This window comes from Pituophis catenifer, unplaced genomic scaffold, assembly GCF_029215685.1.
Source record: "Pituophis catenifer annectens isolate HBS135680 unplaced genomic scaffold, rPitCat1.0.hap2 SCAF_2, whole genome shotgun sequence".
In the NCBI taxonomy this organism is placed as follows: domain Eukaryota; kingdom Metazoa; phylum Chordata; class Lepidosauria; order Squamata; family Colubridae; genus Pituophis; species Pituophis catenifer.
The window spans coordinates 87,906,031-87,924,202 of NW_027256882.1; the positions used below are offsets into that span (position 1 = coordinate 87,906,031).

The following is an 18,172-nucleotide window of genomic DNA, read 5'->3' on the forward strand; positions in this document are numbered from 1 at the left end:
TATCCACAGCACTCCCTCTCTACCCGATCTGATGGAGCAGGCTGATGTAATCAGGGATAGACTCTTCACTCAAGATAATCTGGTTTTATGCCATGAAGGGCTTTAAAGATTAAAACCAGCATCTTGAATTGTATCCAGATGTGAACTGACAAGCAGTGCAGCTTGGGGACCAGAAGTATAACATACTCTGTTCTAGAAGCGCACGTAATTGCCCATGCTGTCACATTTTGCACCAGCTGAAGCTTCCAGATACTCTTCAAGTGCAACCCCATGTTGAGCGCATTACAGCAGTCTAATCTGGAGGTGACTAGGGCATGAGTGATTGTGAGCGGAGCCTGCGGATCAAGAAATGGGCGCAACTGGCACACCACACAAAGCTGTGCAAAGACCCTCCTAGCCATGGCTGCCACCTGCTCTTTGAGCAGGAGTCGAGAGTCTAGGAGGACCTCCAGATTGTGCACCAGGTCTGTCTGTGACAGCACAGCTCCATAACATCCTAGAAACAGTTGGCTCCAAAACCCAGAGTCACTCAGACTTCTCAGATAGCTGAAGCCTGTTGTTCCCTATCAGACCCCCATAGCCTATAAGTAGATATGATGTTCACAGTATTGTTTAATTATTAAACTAAATTAAACTACACTCCATCTCATGTTACTAAACTTCAGTTCCCCATCAATCTCAGCCATGATGGACAATATTGAAAATGGCGTCATTCCTGGAGCCATTCCCTCCCCCCCCCCGGCACTTTCAGGGCTGCCACAGTGAAGCAAGTCAAGCTGTGGGAACAGGAGTGGGGAGGAAGAGATAGCTATGGGATTGTGGCCATAATAAAATTATTTCTTCTGAGAATCAAGAATTTTCCCACCAGGTGCAAGGACCCTTTGGCTGTGGCCTGATTGGACCATGTGATGGACTACATGGGCAGGGGAAAGAAAATTCTACTTTTTACTAGGGGGAAACCCGAGGGGGATTTAGAGTCAGGTTTCCCCAGATGTGCCAATATGACATGCCTAATAAATCTATACTTTGAGGAACATGCCTGCCTTGGAGTACTGATTCCATTGGGTGTGTTACTTGGAACCCTGACAGATGCACTGCAAGGAGTTGTAGTTCAACAACCACTTTTTTGTGATGGGTTATACTCTCTGGGATAGCTATCTGGCGAACGCTGATAAAAGCCGCCACAACATATTCTCAAATTTTAGGTTAGCTGGCTATGCATGCTAGCTAAACTAAAAAAAAAAAATCCTTGTAATATTGTCTTATTGAGGATCTCCTTTTTGATCATTTTGACAGCATGCACATTTTCCAGCAACACCATTTATGATCTAAGGTTTATAATTATCATTCCAAATGGGACTGTCTCCCTAACTTTTATAAAAACATTACAATATGGAAGTCTTATTTTCCATTCTGTTTTGAATCATCATCAACATGGAATCTCTTTCACTGGAGCTTGGACAATGGGTTAATCTTTTCACGGAGCAATGGACCCCCAAATGCTTCCCAGCCTGTCACTGCAAGCCACATCTGAGCATATGTGACTGTCTAACTGCACCTGCTCACATTCAGCTTGCTCAGTGATGCAGTGGTGAGTGGATGTCCCTAGATGCCCAATCAAGATCCTGGGGTGCTTCAAATTATCTGTACTCATGAATGATGACTCAGAGCCTTCCATACACTTATTTTTCAGTATCAGGCTTGGCAATGCCGTTTGGATGTGTTACCTTGGGAGATAAGAAGGATTATAACCAGCCATCTGAGGTGACTGACAGATATGATCTGGGACAGGTAATCAAAACGTAAGTGTTCTACTATTCTACGCCGTTTTCATACATTTCCCAGAATGATGTTCTACTACTCTCTGCAATGTTCTTAAGGAATGATGGAGAGGTTGAGTGATAATTCAGTATTGGTGACTTTGGGTAAAGTTTAGACTAGCAAGAACTACTATTATATTTCATGGATGAGAAAATAATATAATGATTATCAGGTTTTATGCGTATATTTAGTCACCAGGGATCCAAATGACAATTTAGAACAGATGGACAGACTGACAGAATGACCTCCCAGAGTCATAATCTCTCTTCTGTGCCAAAAAAAAGAGCTGTGGTCACACATTCCAGACAACTCAAACATCCCTTCCTTTGGGTATAGACTCACCTATGCACAACAATATAAACAACTTGCAGCACTTTAAAGGAGGATAGTAGGGAAAATACCATTTCTTGATTGTAGCACATTAAGCTTTCCTCCGGCTATCTCAGAAGATATGGTGAGACACATGCAGATGTGTTTGGCTGAGTCTGTCATACACTGGTATGCTTTAATCTTCCCAACCATGCAAAAAGGACCTGGGAACCTGGGTTTTTTTTTTTTTCCCCATTCACAACCTTTTTCTTTTTTTTTTCCCAACCCAATGTAATGTTGGTAAGAGGTCCAGGACTTTTGCTTATTCATCTGTCTATCAATGGGATACCTCTCCAAAACCCAAGGAGAACGACCAGATGTGTTAGGAAAAACTAGCAAAAATAGTTTTAAAAATGTACTACAATTGGCAGCTGTGGAGAAAGTTGTTTTTTTTTTTTTACTCCATCCAATGCATTCTTATGGACAAGATAGTTGGGTAGGAGCTCATAATGTTTCTGGCTATTCTATTCTAAGCCCTTCTCCCTCATCTTCCTGTCATGTGACCTAGAGCAGAGATTATGCTGCCAGCCCCATTCACACAAACTATATATAGTACATAGTTTCTAAGGAAAAGACAGGCAGACACACACACACACACACACACACACACACATACACACACACACACACACACACACACCCAGAGAGGGAGAGAGAAAGTGTGTTATGGGTTACTTGATTACACAGAAGAAAATGCAAATATTTCCTATAGCCACTGCTGGTAAAAGGCTTGGAAGCAATTCCATAAATCATTCTTTGTATGTTTTACCTACCTTGTTTTATTTTATTCCCCCTTGGAGAAAGGTTTAAAAAAACACAGAAGTGCAACTGAAGTAGGCACCACCATGAGTGAACTCAAAGGATGGCTTTACCTACTCCTTTCTACTCCTTTGTCACATGTGTTCTATGCGGCTGGAGAGCAGTATGAAAGCTACACAGGAGGTAGAGGTGCTTTGGGGGAAGAGCAGAGGTGGTATTCAGCAGGTTCTGACCAGTTCTGGAGAACGAGTAGCAGAAATATTGAGTAGTTCAGAGAACTGGTAAATACCACCTCTGACTGGCCCTGCCCCTATCTATTCTCTGCCTCCCGAGTCCTAGCTGATCGGGAGGGAGTGGAGATTTTACAGTATCCTTCCCCTGTCACACCCACCAAGCCACTCCCACAGAACCGGTAGTAAAAAAATTTGAATCCCACCACTGAGGGAGAGGGATCTCTGATGAGTCTCATCTCAGGAGTGAAGAGAATTAACTCCTTGATCACTAGCTTACTTAACACAGTATTAACTGAGTGAGGGGATTTAATTTAGTCTGAAACAAGATAGGGCCTTCTGAGGGCTAAATCTAACCCTCTCTTAATAAATCTATTTATTAAATAGATCATAAATCTATTTAGGTTAGAACATATGAGTGACACTCTTCCCCTTCCCTGAATTCCATCTCCCCCCCCCAACTTTTGTTTTATATCTTGTCAACAAGCGACACAATTGACAACATGAAAGCACATGTAAATGCAAATATAGAGTTAATTTTAAAGGTCACCCAAAGTTTGCAAATAATAGGTACTTTAACAAAACATTGTTAGAATGTTGTACAGGTATAATACGTTCAATGGACAAATGTTTTTTTCCTCTGCTTTTCATATCCTTTCCCTTTTGTGATCAATCCTCAGTCAATATGCACTTAATAACATTTTTCTGAGGGAACACACGATGTATCTTCTGTCTCTTTTGGGAAGTGGATGATTCATAAGGTTAAGCTATTTACCGTCTCTGCTACAGAATTATGTTGCCTCAGCAAATGGATACAATCTCTTTACACTTAAAGATGGGTGTTCTTTTCCTAGAGAGGAGTTTTGTGAGATATTCCGTGCCAAAGAGAAATCGACAGGCAAGCTTTATACTTGCAAGAAGTTTCTGAAAAGAGATGGGCGCAAAGTGCGAAAGGCAGCCAAGAATGAGATCATCATCCTGAAGATGTGAGTGGAGAAGGTTGATTCCAATAGATCCCAGAATCTGTGCTTCCTCAGCTGCTTTATTGCTATGCATGCTTAGCCCTTGAAGCTACAAATGTTCAATTTAATTATTTTCCTAAATGGAATGCAGCTACTGTGAACTGTAATAGTTATTCAGGAACAGTGATTGCAGTTCAGTTAAGGTGCCAGCCAAAACCGTATCAGCAGGATATAGATACTGTCCCATACTGTCAATTCCTATCCTGTCTCTATAGACTCTCTCCTGCTTCCACCCCACCCCACCCCCCACCCCCACAGATGGTGGCATCCTGATTTTAGGTGCATAAAGCATGTTCACCATTGGTCAGAACCCTTGGCATTGCTATTCATCCCCATTCTAAACATCACCATGAAGAAACACATTAACCTTAGCAATATAAGAGAAATACTAGTTCACAATCTGTAATATTTCAGAATAGATGTTGATGAACTGAAGATTCCAAAAACAAACGCAAAGATAAGAAAAAACATTTGAAAGCTAATACTATAAAGCAGAATTAAAGGAACCAACATGCTCCAGAAATATAAAATATACTTTTCAGAAAGGGGAAGCAGTTTCTGCAAGGATCAGAGGGAGGAGGGAATGTCAGCTTGATGAAAGTAACATTGCAATATCACAATGCAATTCCCTTTCGTTTTGCATATGATGAAAGCAACAGAATTCTACAGTATTCATTGTATCCATTAATAATAGAACAAGTAGTATGGCTTCAGCTATGGCAAAACAGATTTAGGTGAGATATAACATCCTAATTAAAATGCAGTAAATGAATACAAGGTGACTTGACAAGTTTCTTGAGAAGACTGAGCAGATATCTGGCTTTGGCTGTATGTTTCTGCCTGATAGCAGACCCTCAAACTAGCTTTTCTCTTTTCCTACAGGGTAAAGCACCCCAACATTCTACAACTGGTGGATGTATATGTTACCCGGAAAGAGTATTTCCTTTTCTTGGAGCTGTAAGTAGGTGTTGCGTGAATCTACACAACTAAAATGACCCATTGGGTTCTCTTCTCATGCTGCCAGGGCCATAGCATTATGATGCTAAGCCTTGCCCTTCCCTCCCCCCATCCCAAAATACAGCATGGTTTCTCAGGCACTTATCAGAAATTCCTTAAATGTTCATGACACCATCTAGAAGGGGAAAGGGAAGCTTCCTTCTCATTATACTATAATTTCTTTTTTCTGCAGGAAAAGGCTATCGCTAGTTGTACTGTTTTTTGTTTTTTTTTCTGGGGGGAAAAAAACCCTTTCTGATTCAATCCCTGGCATATTTAAATAATGCTGGGAAAGATTCTATTGTGATGACAATTAACATGTACCAAATCAGATGGATTCAGACAAAGGAGGCTATTTTGTTCCATTCTCTATTGTAAAGCTAATTTGTAATGATGTGAAATGAGAAAGCCGTTTTTTAGGTTACATCCATTGTAGCTTGTAATACTAGTTGGCATTAACTAGTATTTTGGTTATCCAATTTCCCTGTTGCTTTTGTCTGTTTCCTTATTTATAGGGCCACTGGTCGAGAGGTATTTGATTGGATCTTGGACCAAGGGTACTACTCTGAGCGTGACACTAGTAATGTCATCAGGCAGGTCTTGGAGGCTGTGGCATACCTGCATTCACTGAAGATTGTACACAGGAATCTCAAGGCAAGTAGGATCATTTCCCTCTAGCCCAGTGGTCATCAACTAGTGGTCCGTGGACCACTGGTGGTCCGTGAGAAAATTTTGGTGGTCTCCTGAAAAATTATTTGCATTTTTTATATTGCACTAAATCAGGGGTCCTCAAACTATGGCCCCTGGGCCAAATACATGCAATGAACATTTGTGTTGCTGCAGAGAGTCTCCCCCTTCGGGATCTTTTTGTGTGGGTCGGAGGGGGGCAGAAATTCCGACTTGGGGTCTGCTTCAGCCTCCTGGTGCAGGGCTTTGGACGAAGGCTGGAGGGAATTGCTGCTACTGGTGAAAAGCCAGAGGACCTTGTGCCAGTGGGATTGCATCATGGCCTGGAACTGGCTGACCATCTCAGCCCGCTGAGTCTCCAGGCCTCCAGACTCCTGCAGGTCTTCCCTCTGTTTGGAAAACCTATGCTCGTAGTCCTCAGTGAGGTGCTTATGCTAAGCCTCCTTCTCGGTCAGATCCAATTTGAACTGAGCCAGCTGTTTTGCCAACTCTTTCTCATGGTGGCTGCTTAGCTCCAGCAACTGCTTCCTGTTGCGGGCCTTAAAGAGCCTGGGTGGGCAGGCAAGGTGTAGTGAGTAGAGGTTGGCAAGGTGCCCCTTGATGTGAGTGGCATTTGAGTTGGCCACGCCCACCCAGTCACAGATCATATTAGTGGTCCGCGGGATTTAAAATTATGAATTTAGTGGTCCCTGAGGTCCAAAAGGTTGTTGACCCCTGCTCTAGCCTGTATCTCTCATTGGTGCTACATTCTTGGCCCATGTCCTCTTCCTTCTATTTATAAATTGATTTAAGCAATTGCAATGCCTTCTTTTTCTCCTCCCCACCCCCCCCACCCCAGATTTTAGAAGAACGCCCTATGTATGGTGCTATATATACATATGATAGTTGAAGGAATGGATAGAAACATCCATTTCAAATATCATGCCTTTTACTTTTCCCAGAAGCTTGAAGTGATTGTGTGGATGTATAAGCATGCATATAAACTAACATAAACATCTAGAAGGAAATAATGCTCCCATTCAGCAGTTTTATCCTCTTGCCTTCATTCCATCATCCATATATTCATTCTCTTTTCAACTGTTTCTGCAGCTAGAAAATTTAGTATATTACAACCGCCTGAAGAATTCTAAGATTGTGATCAGTGACTTTCACCTAGCCAAGTTGGAGAATGGGCTCATCAAAGAACCTTGTGGAACTCCTGAATATCTAGGTAAGAAACAGCATAGGAATCAGGGCAACATTACAATGAATAAACTATAGGAACAGAAAATAACCTTCCTGTATCTAGTCATAGACTTATTTCCAAACAGATGCCTATAAAAAACTCATAAGCATAAAACTCCTTCCCTGTTATTGGTCTATAGCAATTTACATATATGTATTACTTTCTGCCTTGCTGTTTGACCATGAGTTCCCCATTTTTACCATAGATATTTTGTGCGGAAAGGAAAAACTGTAATCTTTGATAGTGTTGCATGCCAGTGACAAGCACTGTGGTCCCAATAGATTCTTTCAGTGGGAATGCAGCCTATGACACAAAAATATTTTTCTAAATATGGTTGATTCAGCGCAAATGACATTTTTCAACATAGGGAGCAACTTCCATATATTCCAAACCATTATGTACAGAAATTTACTCATATACTATGGTTCAATTATATACACTCTAAACGGGCAAATTGTAAGCTATAAAAAAGGGAGAGATTTGAGTGCAAATGACTCCTAGCATGGATTTTAAATATTTCTAAAATAATTAACTGCTTAAGGACATGATTTTACCTCTATATCACAATTCCATCTCCGCCCCACAAAATGTTTATATATGGAAACTTAAAATACTACAAAGGAAGCTTTTAATGCACCTTCTTCATTATGCTCATTCTATAAATTCTCACAATAACATTTTGAAATAGAATTAAGAGCACAACGCCAAAGCATTCTGTACTTAGCTCTGCCAAGATACATTTCCTGGAATGTTATCTACTGAAATTGTGATTGTAATGTGTAATGTGTTCAGAGAAACATGTGCCTGTCCTCTGGATAGTCCTCATCTTCTACAATTGTCCTTTCAGCACCTGAAGTGGTGGGACGCCAACGATATGGGCGGCCTGTGGACTGTTGGGCTATTGGTGTGATCATGTATATTCTGTAAGTAAAGAGGGATCATACTGATGATGGGGAGGGAAAGGAGGAAGGTCCAAACATAGAACGGACATCAGGAGAGAAATATGGCTGCAGAAAAAGTAGTAGGAAGTTCTTATGAAATAAGTCTGCAGGTGTATGCTACAGCAGCTGAGCCTTTCTCAAATGTGCTGGGATTGCAGTTTTTAGAATTACCAATGAGTAGCTACAACGCTACGTTGACCATGCTGGCTGGGAATTTGAAGAGGAATATTCAGAATCTAAACTTCCATTTCTACGCTGTAGCTTGTCGGGAAACCCACCCTTCTATGAGGAAATGGATGAGGATGATTATGAGAATCATGACAAGAACCTATTTCGCAAGATCTTGGCTGGAGACTATGAGTTTGATCCTCCTTATTGGGATGATATCTCACAGGCAGGTAAGGTTGTGAGAATGGGGGAAGCAAGAAAAAGAGGTTGCACACTGTAACCCAAAATGTTAAGGGCAAATACAAGTTCACTGAGATTTTTAGCACAGCCTTTCCAATCATTGCATTCTCTTGAATATAATTTCCAATACTCCCAAGTCACTACCTTTCTGGCAATTTTTAATAGAAGGATTGTGATCTCCCAAGGCTGTTTTTTATATACAAAAGGAGTCAGTCCTACTAAATTACTTCTGTGTAGAATCTGTTTTGGCCTGAAAGACACATGTAATTTTTTTATGAACTGGTAGCCCTTTCAGAATTTCTGTGTTGCAAACCATTGCAGCATTTGCTGTGACCTTCACTCCCACAGATGGCATTTAAAAGTAATCTTCCTTTTTTTTTTTTCTTTAGCTAAGGACTTAGTAGCCCGTCTGATGGAGGTGGATCAAGACCAGAGAATTACAGCAGAAGAAGCTATCTCTCATGAATGGTGAGAGCCCTATAGTTGCTCCATAAGGAAAAAAGAATTCTAAAAACAAGTACACAATGCCAAGAAACATGAACAGGGACAATATAAAGTCCACTTCTCCATGTTCAAAAGGAACAGCTCAAGATATTCAGATTTCATAAGATTTACAATTTGAATTGTTTTGTACTGAGAGCTAATCGCTGCCTCTAGCCTTCCTATTCAAGACCTACAATCTAGGCCAGTAAACAAAGCAAAGCAAGATATTTAGACCAGTGGTGGGATTCAAAAATTTTTACTACCGGTTCTGTGGGCGTGCTTGGTGAGCGTGGCATGGCTTGGTGAGCATGGCAGGGGAAGGATACTGTAAAATCTCCATTTCCTCCCCACTCCAGGGGAAGGTTACTGCAAAATCCCCATTTCCTCCCAATCAGCTGGAACTCGGGAGGCAGAGAATAGATGGGTGCGGGGCCAGTCAGAGGTAGTATTTACCGGTTCGCTGGACAACTCAAAATTTCCGCTACCGGTTCTCCAGAACTGGTCAGAACCTGCTAAATACCACTTCTGATTTAGACTAAGGAGGGGCTATGATGAAGTGATATAACTGACTAGTTTTTTGGGGGGTTTTTTGTCCCTAGGATTTCTGGCAATGCAGCTTCAGACAAGAATATAAAAGATGGAGTATGTGCTCAGATTGAAAAGAACTTTGCCAGGGCAAAATGGAAGGTAATGTATTGCTAGCAAAGGCCCTCTATTGCAAAGCTTAAGACGGATTCACTATGAATGTGAGGAAATGCATCCAGAAGCTTTTCTTTCAGTCTCTATGAAAATCTATGTGTTGATTTTCTTTCACAGGGCTAAATCTAGATGAAAGAATTAGCCTTCACCACAGATAAATAAGAAATCAAAATAATTTTGTCCATTTCTCACAATACTTATAATAGCTGGACAATACAGGTCATCCTCAACCTACAACAGTTCATTTAGTGACCATTCGAAGTTACAGCGATGCTGAAAAAAGAGATTTATGACTGTTTTTCACACTTACAACCATTGCAGCATCCCTGTAGTCACATAATCAAAATTCAGATACTTGGCAACTGGTTCATATTTATGACGCTACAGTGTCCTGCTGTCAACCCTAACCCCAATCCTTTTGCAACTTTCTGACAAGTCAATAGGGAATCCAGATTCACTTAACAACCAAGTTACTAAATTAACAACTGCACTGGTTCACTTAACAATTGTGGCAAGAAAGGTTGTAAAATGAAGCAAAGCTCATTTAACAAATGTTTCACTTAGCAACATAAATTTTGGGCTCAATTGTGATCGTAAGTTGAGGACCACCTGTAGTGTGATAATATGTAATGGAAAGCTATAGTTTGATTAGCTGGAAACACCTAGTTGACTTTGGCTGATCTGGAAAAGCTAAGCAGGCTCAAACTTCCTTACGATCTGATTGGAGATTATTAAGAAATACCAGGTATGAACCCTGCTGAAAAGGATCTATATATTCTGCTCCATCTAGGATAGTCTGCAAGTGCAGCTCTACAACATTTTCCACAACCTTCTGCAAAAAGAGGTTAGAGAATAGTGTCTAGAAAATCCTTGTGTTATGGTACCAATGTTCTAAAGACTACTAGGTTCAAGAATGCTGGAATTTTGCAAACTCTGCCCAATAATTATCAGTTAATTATTTATTAATTAATTGTCTAATCAACTAGATATTGATAGTTGATAGTCTAATCAATAATTAGACTAATTGATAGTCTAATTGATAGTCTAATCAATTAAATATTATATCTTGTTTACCTGTTTTTATAGCTTTTTAATGTTTGTAACATTTTCAATAATAATATTTATTGTTTTAGTTGCAGTTGTACCCAGAATCACTTACTTGTGAGAGGGACAGCTAAATAAATTAGATAAATAAAACAAAATATACTGCATTTCACAGCTTAACTTCTATATCACAAAGTGCAGTACAAATACGCTGCCTTGAAGTTATAACAGGAAATGCTAAACATCTTTGATCAAGTTAATGTCAATTCTTAGCAACTATAGATATAGCCATTATAGCAATAGCACTTAGACTTATATACTGCTTCATAGTGCTTTACTGCCCTCTCTAAGTGGTTTAAAGAGTCAGCATATTACCCCCAACAATCTGGGTCCTCATTTTACTGACCTCAGAAGGATGGAAGGCTGAGACAACCTTGAGCCTGATGAGATTTGATCTGCCAAATTGCAGGCAGCCAGCAGTCAGCAGAAGTAGCCTGCAGTACTGCATTCTAACCACTGTATCACCGCAGCTCCTATAGTCATTATAGCTATATTTTTCATAATATACCCAAAATATTATTATTTGAGCCAGATCATTTGTGCCTCAAATAAGAAATTGATTTTTTCCCCATGTTTCATTTGCTTGTTTTCTTGGCCACCTATGGTATTCTTAGGAGTCTTGTCCAACATTACAGTTCAAAAGCATCAATACTCTTTCTAACTCTCAAAGTTCTTTAAAGCACAACTTTCACACTATTAGAATATTACAGGAAAAAACATTGCCTGCATTGTTCCATATAGGCATGCCATGGCATCTGAATATTTCTTCATTGTTACCCCACCACATGCTAATCTGTGATGTATTTCTTGACTGCTGGTTTCTTTATTTTATCCTAAAAGGCAGAAGCTATCCACTATTTCAGTTTCTTCATTGTCATTCTGCAGTCATTAATCTAGTCTTTTTTATGTTTATTCTTAGTCTCATTTTTTTTCCACTGTGCTCTTTGACTTTCATTATTCGAGCTTGCAATCATTTGGATGTCAGGCTATTAGCATAGTGTCTTCACTATATATAACACAAGAAATTAATGTTTCTTCCTCCAATTTTAAAAACCATTCTTAACTTTTTCTTTACCAATCCAGAGCCATCTAGTTTGCTATGTTTTATCAGGACTATGTCTTCCTGTGCTATTGTGATAATGGATGCTCTAGCTTTACATCATCAATGGCTTTTATAAACAATGAGGCTCATACTCACTTTTGAGAAATATGCTTTTAATTTTTCAATTATTGAGTGGCATCAGCAATAATATTTGATCTTTATTTTTTTCTAAAACTATCTCAAATACCTGGCATCTCTCTTTCCATGTAATTGGTGTTAGATAATCCTAAAATTTCTTTTACTAGCAAGTGAAAATAAGGAAAATGTATGACAGTTTCCACACACAGTTAAATCTTCTTTCTTTACAATTGGTTTGTAGACTGACTTTTTTTCCCTGATCATGAAAGCAACGTTGCTCTGTCTTTGTTTTTATGTTCTGAGTAGCAAACAGTATGATTTTCTGAGTAAAAGTGTAAATCTTGCTTCATTCAGTTTGCTGGTGCCAAAGATGTCAATTGTAGCTGATTCATTTCATCTTTCATTGTATTGAGCTTTTCCATGTTTATGCTTATGTTTCATGTTTTCACATATAATTCTTTCCAGCTTTTGATTTTCTTTTTTTCTTCTTCTTCTTCTTCTTCTTCTTCTTTTCCTTTTTTTGAATGGCAGCCTCAGCCATTTATACAATCTGAAGACTTTGATCTAAAAGAGTCATAAAATAACAGTTGTATTCTGGAAAATCCTCAGCTCTACCTCAATAGTAGATTGAAGGGCCCATCAATCTGCATTACATTAACACTCCCTTTATCATGTCTACCCATGTGGTTTCCTTGGCAAAATACAGGAATCATTTAGTTTTGCCTTCTCCCATGATTATTATCCATATTTTAATTGTTTTTCTCTGTTATCACATTAAAAATGAAAATTACAACCTGCTGGGGGATACAGCCAAGGTTTTCAGGAATCATATGTAATTCTGGAGTCTCCTTTACTTTTTTAAACAAGTCATTCATATTTTATATCAATTCATTAACCACTGGGATAATTTCTGAAGAGAATATTCCCTGGAAATCACTGATGTCATAGACATTGTACAAAACTTTCTAAAATAAATTGTTTCGCATCTGAATGGTATGAAGAATATATTGTTAGATCAAGCATTTCTATTAACCTAGTATTGATAAAATACTAATACTTTTTATATTACAAATATGCATTTAAATATTTTATAGTAATTGCATGTTCTATATACATTTATTTCTCACTATGCCTTGTCTGATTTTTATTAACCTCAATAAATCAATATTTAATCCCTCTATTAATATTAATTTTCCTGTCTCTTTCCTTTATGGGTTTAAAAATGGCATGATTAAAAAACAGTATCTAACAAACTTAAATTGAATGACAGCCATAAATTGCCATTTCTAAAGACTGCTACTTGGATTAATCATCATCAGATAAAGTACAAATCACAATACATTAGTCGTACCTTGTTATTTGCTTTCTGATGCTTTTACCCTTGAGGATCTATTATAAACCCATTCTTTTCTCAAGTGTTTATCTGCAGTCACGGACTCTGACAGCACATTTAAAAATAAAATGTGGAACTTCCAATGTGAATACATCAAGGTTACTTTTTTTAAAAAGCCAAGAGGTCTGTGGGATTGTGTATTCTGAACTGGGTTTATGAAACATTAAGGAGACATTAGATCTCAAAACCATGTTTCTCCTGGCAACCCACAGAAAGCTGTCCGAGTGACCACAATGATGAAGAGACTTCGAGCGCCAGAACACACAGATGCAGCCAAGCCAACCCCTCCCACTGCTGCCACAACAGATGGTGCTGCTACAACACAGCCCAACAACACCCCACAGGCTAAACCTGAAGCAGATAACACAGCTCCAACAACTGAAGCTGCCCGGGTGGCCACAATGGTATCAGCCCCTGCAGAAGAAAACCCAGAGGGAAAAACATCCACAGCTCCAGCAACTAAAGCAGAAACATCAACAATGACATCACCAGGTCCAGCGACATGCAACGGGGAAGGAACCACTGCCCCCAGTGCCACCCCCGAGTCCTGGAATGAGGAGACTGGCTGAGTCAGAGAGGAGCCAAGCAGGGGCAGGATTGTACCTCTCTGTGTTGTATCTCTCTTGTAAATAATCACCGGCATGGTCCCTCCAATGTCCTGGCTTCCCAATCATTCCCTCTGTGTGTGGCTGTCAGTTTGTCTCACTCTGTGTTTCTCCAGCAGATTTTCTATTTTTTATGTGACACGATCCAGAGTGACCCTGATGGGCTCCAATAAACAGATGCTGTGGAGGCCCAAACCACTGCATGAAATTCTCTCGTTTCTCTCCCCCCACCTTTTGTCCTTTTCTTCTCTTGCTTTCTTTTTCTTTGTGGATTTTATTTGTTTTGTAAGTACAACTGTCCTAAAGGTACTTTTATTTATTTTATGCATTCCTGAGACCACTTTCAAGACTGCCATCTTCCCAGACATTCAGTCACTCACTCACTATCCAATTTCTCAGCTCTTTGAGCATCACTAGAAGAAGCTGAGGCAAGCAGATGAAACATAGAAATCACATTTTTCAGCTGACCCATCTGTTGTACCATAGGGACATAGTAAATCAAAAGTCCTTGCAAAACTGCTAACTTTAATTGGGTATTACATAAGTCCATACAATACCATCGTTACTCAGTAGAAAACGTATGTAGAACTTGTATGTTCAGCTGCTATTTAGAACTTCTACTGTATTTTTGCACTCTCACTCTCTCGCTCTGTGTGTGTGAGAGAGAGAGAGAAAGAGAGAGAGAGATTTCATAGATTGATTATTTGAGTCTTTCCTTTGGACAGATGAAATTTTTAAATATCACTTATGAGTAGGCTGAGATAATGAAGATGAAAGGCAGTTGACTTTAGATTTACTACCTAAGGAGTAAGGGTAAGCAATTATGTTGCATGATTATAGATTATGTAAATCTGGAATACAGAAGTCCAGATTATTAACAATAGTTGTTGGACTAAGAGCAACTTTAGGATACATGTAACATGAATTGACACCAATAAGCATCGCAGCAAAGACAGATGGGTCACAACTCGACCAAATTTTACTAATAATTTTCATAGGGGTTCCATCTGAATGAACATTTATGTAAGCCTTTTTTATACTATGAAAGAATCATAATCACTTGCAAATAGGCTGGTCAGTGTTAGGTAGAGAGACCAAATGCAAGTGAGAATGCATTGCTAATATTGCTCTCTACATTTATTGTATGAATGAATAATTTCTGTAATCACAATTTTTTTTGCACCTACCTAAATTCCTTCAGTAAACTACCTTTTTACGACATTGTAATCCCTTAATTCAGGGTAGAGTAGGGGCGACTAGATGGACCTGAATACCTTCAGTGACACAACTTAAATATTTCATTTTGTGGAAATACAGCTTTCTATGGAACTGAGTTTCAAAAACCAAATTGATGATAGTTTACAGGAGCAGACAACTTTGTAGGGCAGAACATATAAAAGGGGAAAAAAGGGATCAGGAGATACATGCAGTGTTAGTACAAAAGGTTACACTCATACATGCTAATCACAGAGAAAAACTCCTAAACTGCAACAAAGAAAGAACTAATTTGCCAATAGGTAATAGCAAATGAATATGCTCCTTTTCCTTTTTTTCTTCATCCTGAAACAGAAACAACGTATTCCAAAAACTAATATTCCCAAAACAGAATAAATATTGCAACTGCATTTTTTGTAATTTCTATTATTTCTCATTTAACACAATATTCAAACATATTGTGAATTTATATAAAATATTACTAATTTTATACAGAATTCCTGTCCATAAACTAATATTTTTTCAGCTGTAAACAAATGAGTATGGCATGGACATAGCATCTGTCCAAGAGTCTAACAGCTTTGCCCTATGTGTATCATTAAGTCATATTGACAAACACAACAACAAGTGTACAAAATGTAAACCCTTTGAAAAGTCTAATAAATTTTGTGATTTTAATGGGAAAAGCATGCCGTTTTTCTCAACAGGGATACTCTGATATTCCTGCAAGCAAAACTGCCCTCTTCAAAACATGTCATTTTTCAGTTTATCCTAAACCTATTCATAGGCAAAGAAGAAACTAGAGTTTTGTGATATTTAGCATGTCACACATTTGGCATCTCTATATCACCGAATCCCATGTCATGGATTTGTTCCTTCCTGGAAGGAGGAATCTAACATTTGTAAGGTGACTTTTAACATTATAAGAAATTGCAAGTGTATGATATGATTTCCCCCTTAAAAGTCTTCTCCTAATTTTTGATACATGGGTAGCTTGTGGGCCTGTTTGGCAATACATGGAACGCCTGATTCAGCCCTGAGCATGGAACCAGCATCCTGCACCGTCATTGCTTCTGCTAATTCCAGACGTTTGTTGAGGTCAGTCCCAGAAAACTGGCTTAAGGCTTTTATGCATATTTACCTCTGGAGATGGACCCCACATGATTTTTTTTTTAATATCATATTTATTTGTTTGGTTATTTTTCATATCTTTAACTGCCCATCTCTCTTGGAGAGGGGTTCTAGGTGATGTACAATATAATCAATAAAATTAAACATTAAAATCATAATAAGTTAGGATTAAAAGTTTTAAAATTATAAAATAGAAAATTTTCAGAAGGTGAAGAATTCCAAAATAGTGATTAACAGCTGTTCATACAGCGGTGGGGGGGGAGTTCTCATGGGACCAGCCAGCCCCATGGTTGTTTGGGCCTCTATATCCCCTCACAAGGCTACACAGCCAAGTTTTGACCCTTTTGAGGAAGGCCAGTGTTCTCCATCTACAGGCAGAATGGGACAACTCACCACACCCAACTTGCCATGGTCAACTTGCTGCAGCCTATTCGCCACGGCCAATTCACCATAGGACAATTTGCCATGTCCAACTCGCCACAGGACAACTCACTATGGCACAATTCAACAATTCAATATAATATTTAAAATAGTTTTTAAAATATTTTAATTTTTGTCATTCACATTTCATTCTGTCTCTCCTTTGGCATCCTTTTTTAAATGATTCTAGTCTACTGTTTCTTCAATATTAGTGTAACTCTTGTCCCGTGGTGTGTTGTTCCATAGTGAGTTGGCCATGATGAGTTGGCTGTGGCGAGTTGTCGTAGACCCTATGTGGAGCGGAGTAGGCTATAGTTCCTGTTGTAGAATTCAATGAAGTCTCAAAGTTTCTCCTACTGTAAAATTTAGACAAAATCTGATTCACTTACATAGTAATTAATTACTGAGTTTAAGCATCAAGTTATACCAACATAGAGTTTTTTAGGTTAGCATGTTGTGTGGAACCCATTACTGTGCTTTGTAAAATATGATTCATGGCTTACCATATCAAAGTTAGCCAACTGGGATTTATTCACAAAAACACAGTTTAGTGCCAGTGCAAACCCAATCCTTATGTAAAAAAAATACAATTCTATAACATCGACCATTTCAAAGTTGTTAGGTTTTCATAACACACAATTCCTGAAACCATATTAAAGCATTAGCAGTGACTACTTGGAATTTGATATTTCATTTGTGAACAAAAATAGGTTTCTAACACCATATCTCAATTTAGAACTATCTTGATTTCCAACTGAGACAGTACCTCTGATAATTATTTGGGGTATAGAGATACAAGCTTTGGGGAGCTTGTAATGCCAGAAATTACGTTTCCCAGAAATTTAAGCACCTATTATATATGAAAAGCTTAACTCCAGAATAATATTTTTGTAATGCTGCAGCCAATGGCTGACAATGTTATGTAACAACCAAAAATCTGCTGGAAGCTACATGGGCTGATATACAGTGGAAGGAACAGTCCAAAGAAGTCTCATCAGTTTGTCTTCTAGGCTTTCATAATGGCATAACCCACCAATAGTCAAGCACTATAAACATTCGTTCCTGCTTCAAGTTAGTTCCTGAGCCCCCATAGGTATTTCTTTTCTCCGAAAGAAACTGTGAGTGCCATATGACTGCTGAAGTGAGCAGCCAAAATGGTTTTTCTGACTAAAATAATAGCTTTGGAAAAAGAAATGCCTAGAAATTGATCATTTCATTTATGTATGATTTGTGTATAGACACATCTAGTATGGCTTCACATTACATGCACTTGAGAAATAGAGTCTTATGATTTGTCATAGGTATATATATCTTCATTTTTTGGTATACATATCCATGTCTCCCATTCTCTCTCTCTCCCTCTCTCTCTCCCTCTCTCTGTATTACAGATGCAACATTAAAAGACAGCCTTACATCTATGTTGTTATCACCTTTTAGAAAAATATCTAAGGAAAAAACAGGTTATGGTCTTCATTGTTTGTTGT

At 38.7% G+C, this 18,172-nt stretch overlaps 1 protein-coding gene across 1 annotated transcript; it reads left to right on the top strand.

Moving 5' to 3' along the window:
- The first annotated feature begins 1,707 nt into the window (after window positions 1–1,707).
- Window positions 1,708–14,246, top strand: CAMKV (CaM kinase like vesicle associated). Its single transcript, XM_070933749.1, has 10 exons — window positions 1,708–1,802; window positions 4,034–4,165; window positions 5,084–5,158; window positions 5,713–5,851; window positions 6,974–7,094; window positions 7,957–8,032; window positions 8,312–8,448; window positions 8,848–8,926; window positions 9,541–9,628; window positions 13,530–14,246. Exons 1-10 carry the CDS (start codon window positions 1,708–1,710, stop codon window positions 13,884–13,886), a joined length of 1,299 nt encoding a protein of 432 aa, XP_070789850.1. The 3' UTR covers window positions 13,887–14,246.
- The last annotated feature ends 3,926 nt before the right edge of the window (window positions 14,247–18,172 follow it).

Excerpts from the sequence above, each read along its gene's own strand:
- CAMKV (XM_070933749.1), top strand. The coding sequence starts at position 1,708 with ATGCCGTTTGGATGTGTTACCTTGGGAGATAAGAAGGATTATAACCAG. Across the intron at positions 8,033-8,311 it reads GGTGTGATCATGTATATTCT|CTTGTCGGGAAACCCACCCT; the intron begins GTAAGTAAAGAG and ends TCTACGCTGTAG. Across the intron at positions 8,927-9,540 it reads GAAGCTATCTCTCATGAATG|GATTTCTGGCAATGCAGCTT; the intron begins GTGAGAGCCCTA and ends TTTTGTCCCTAG.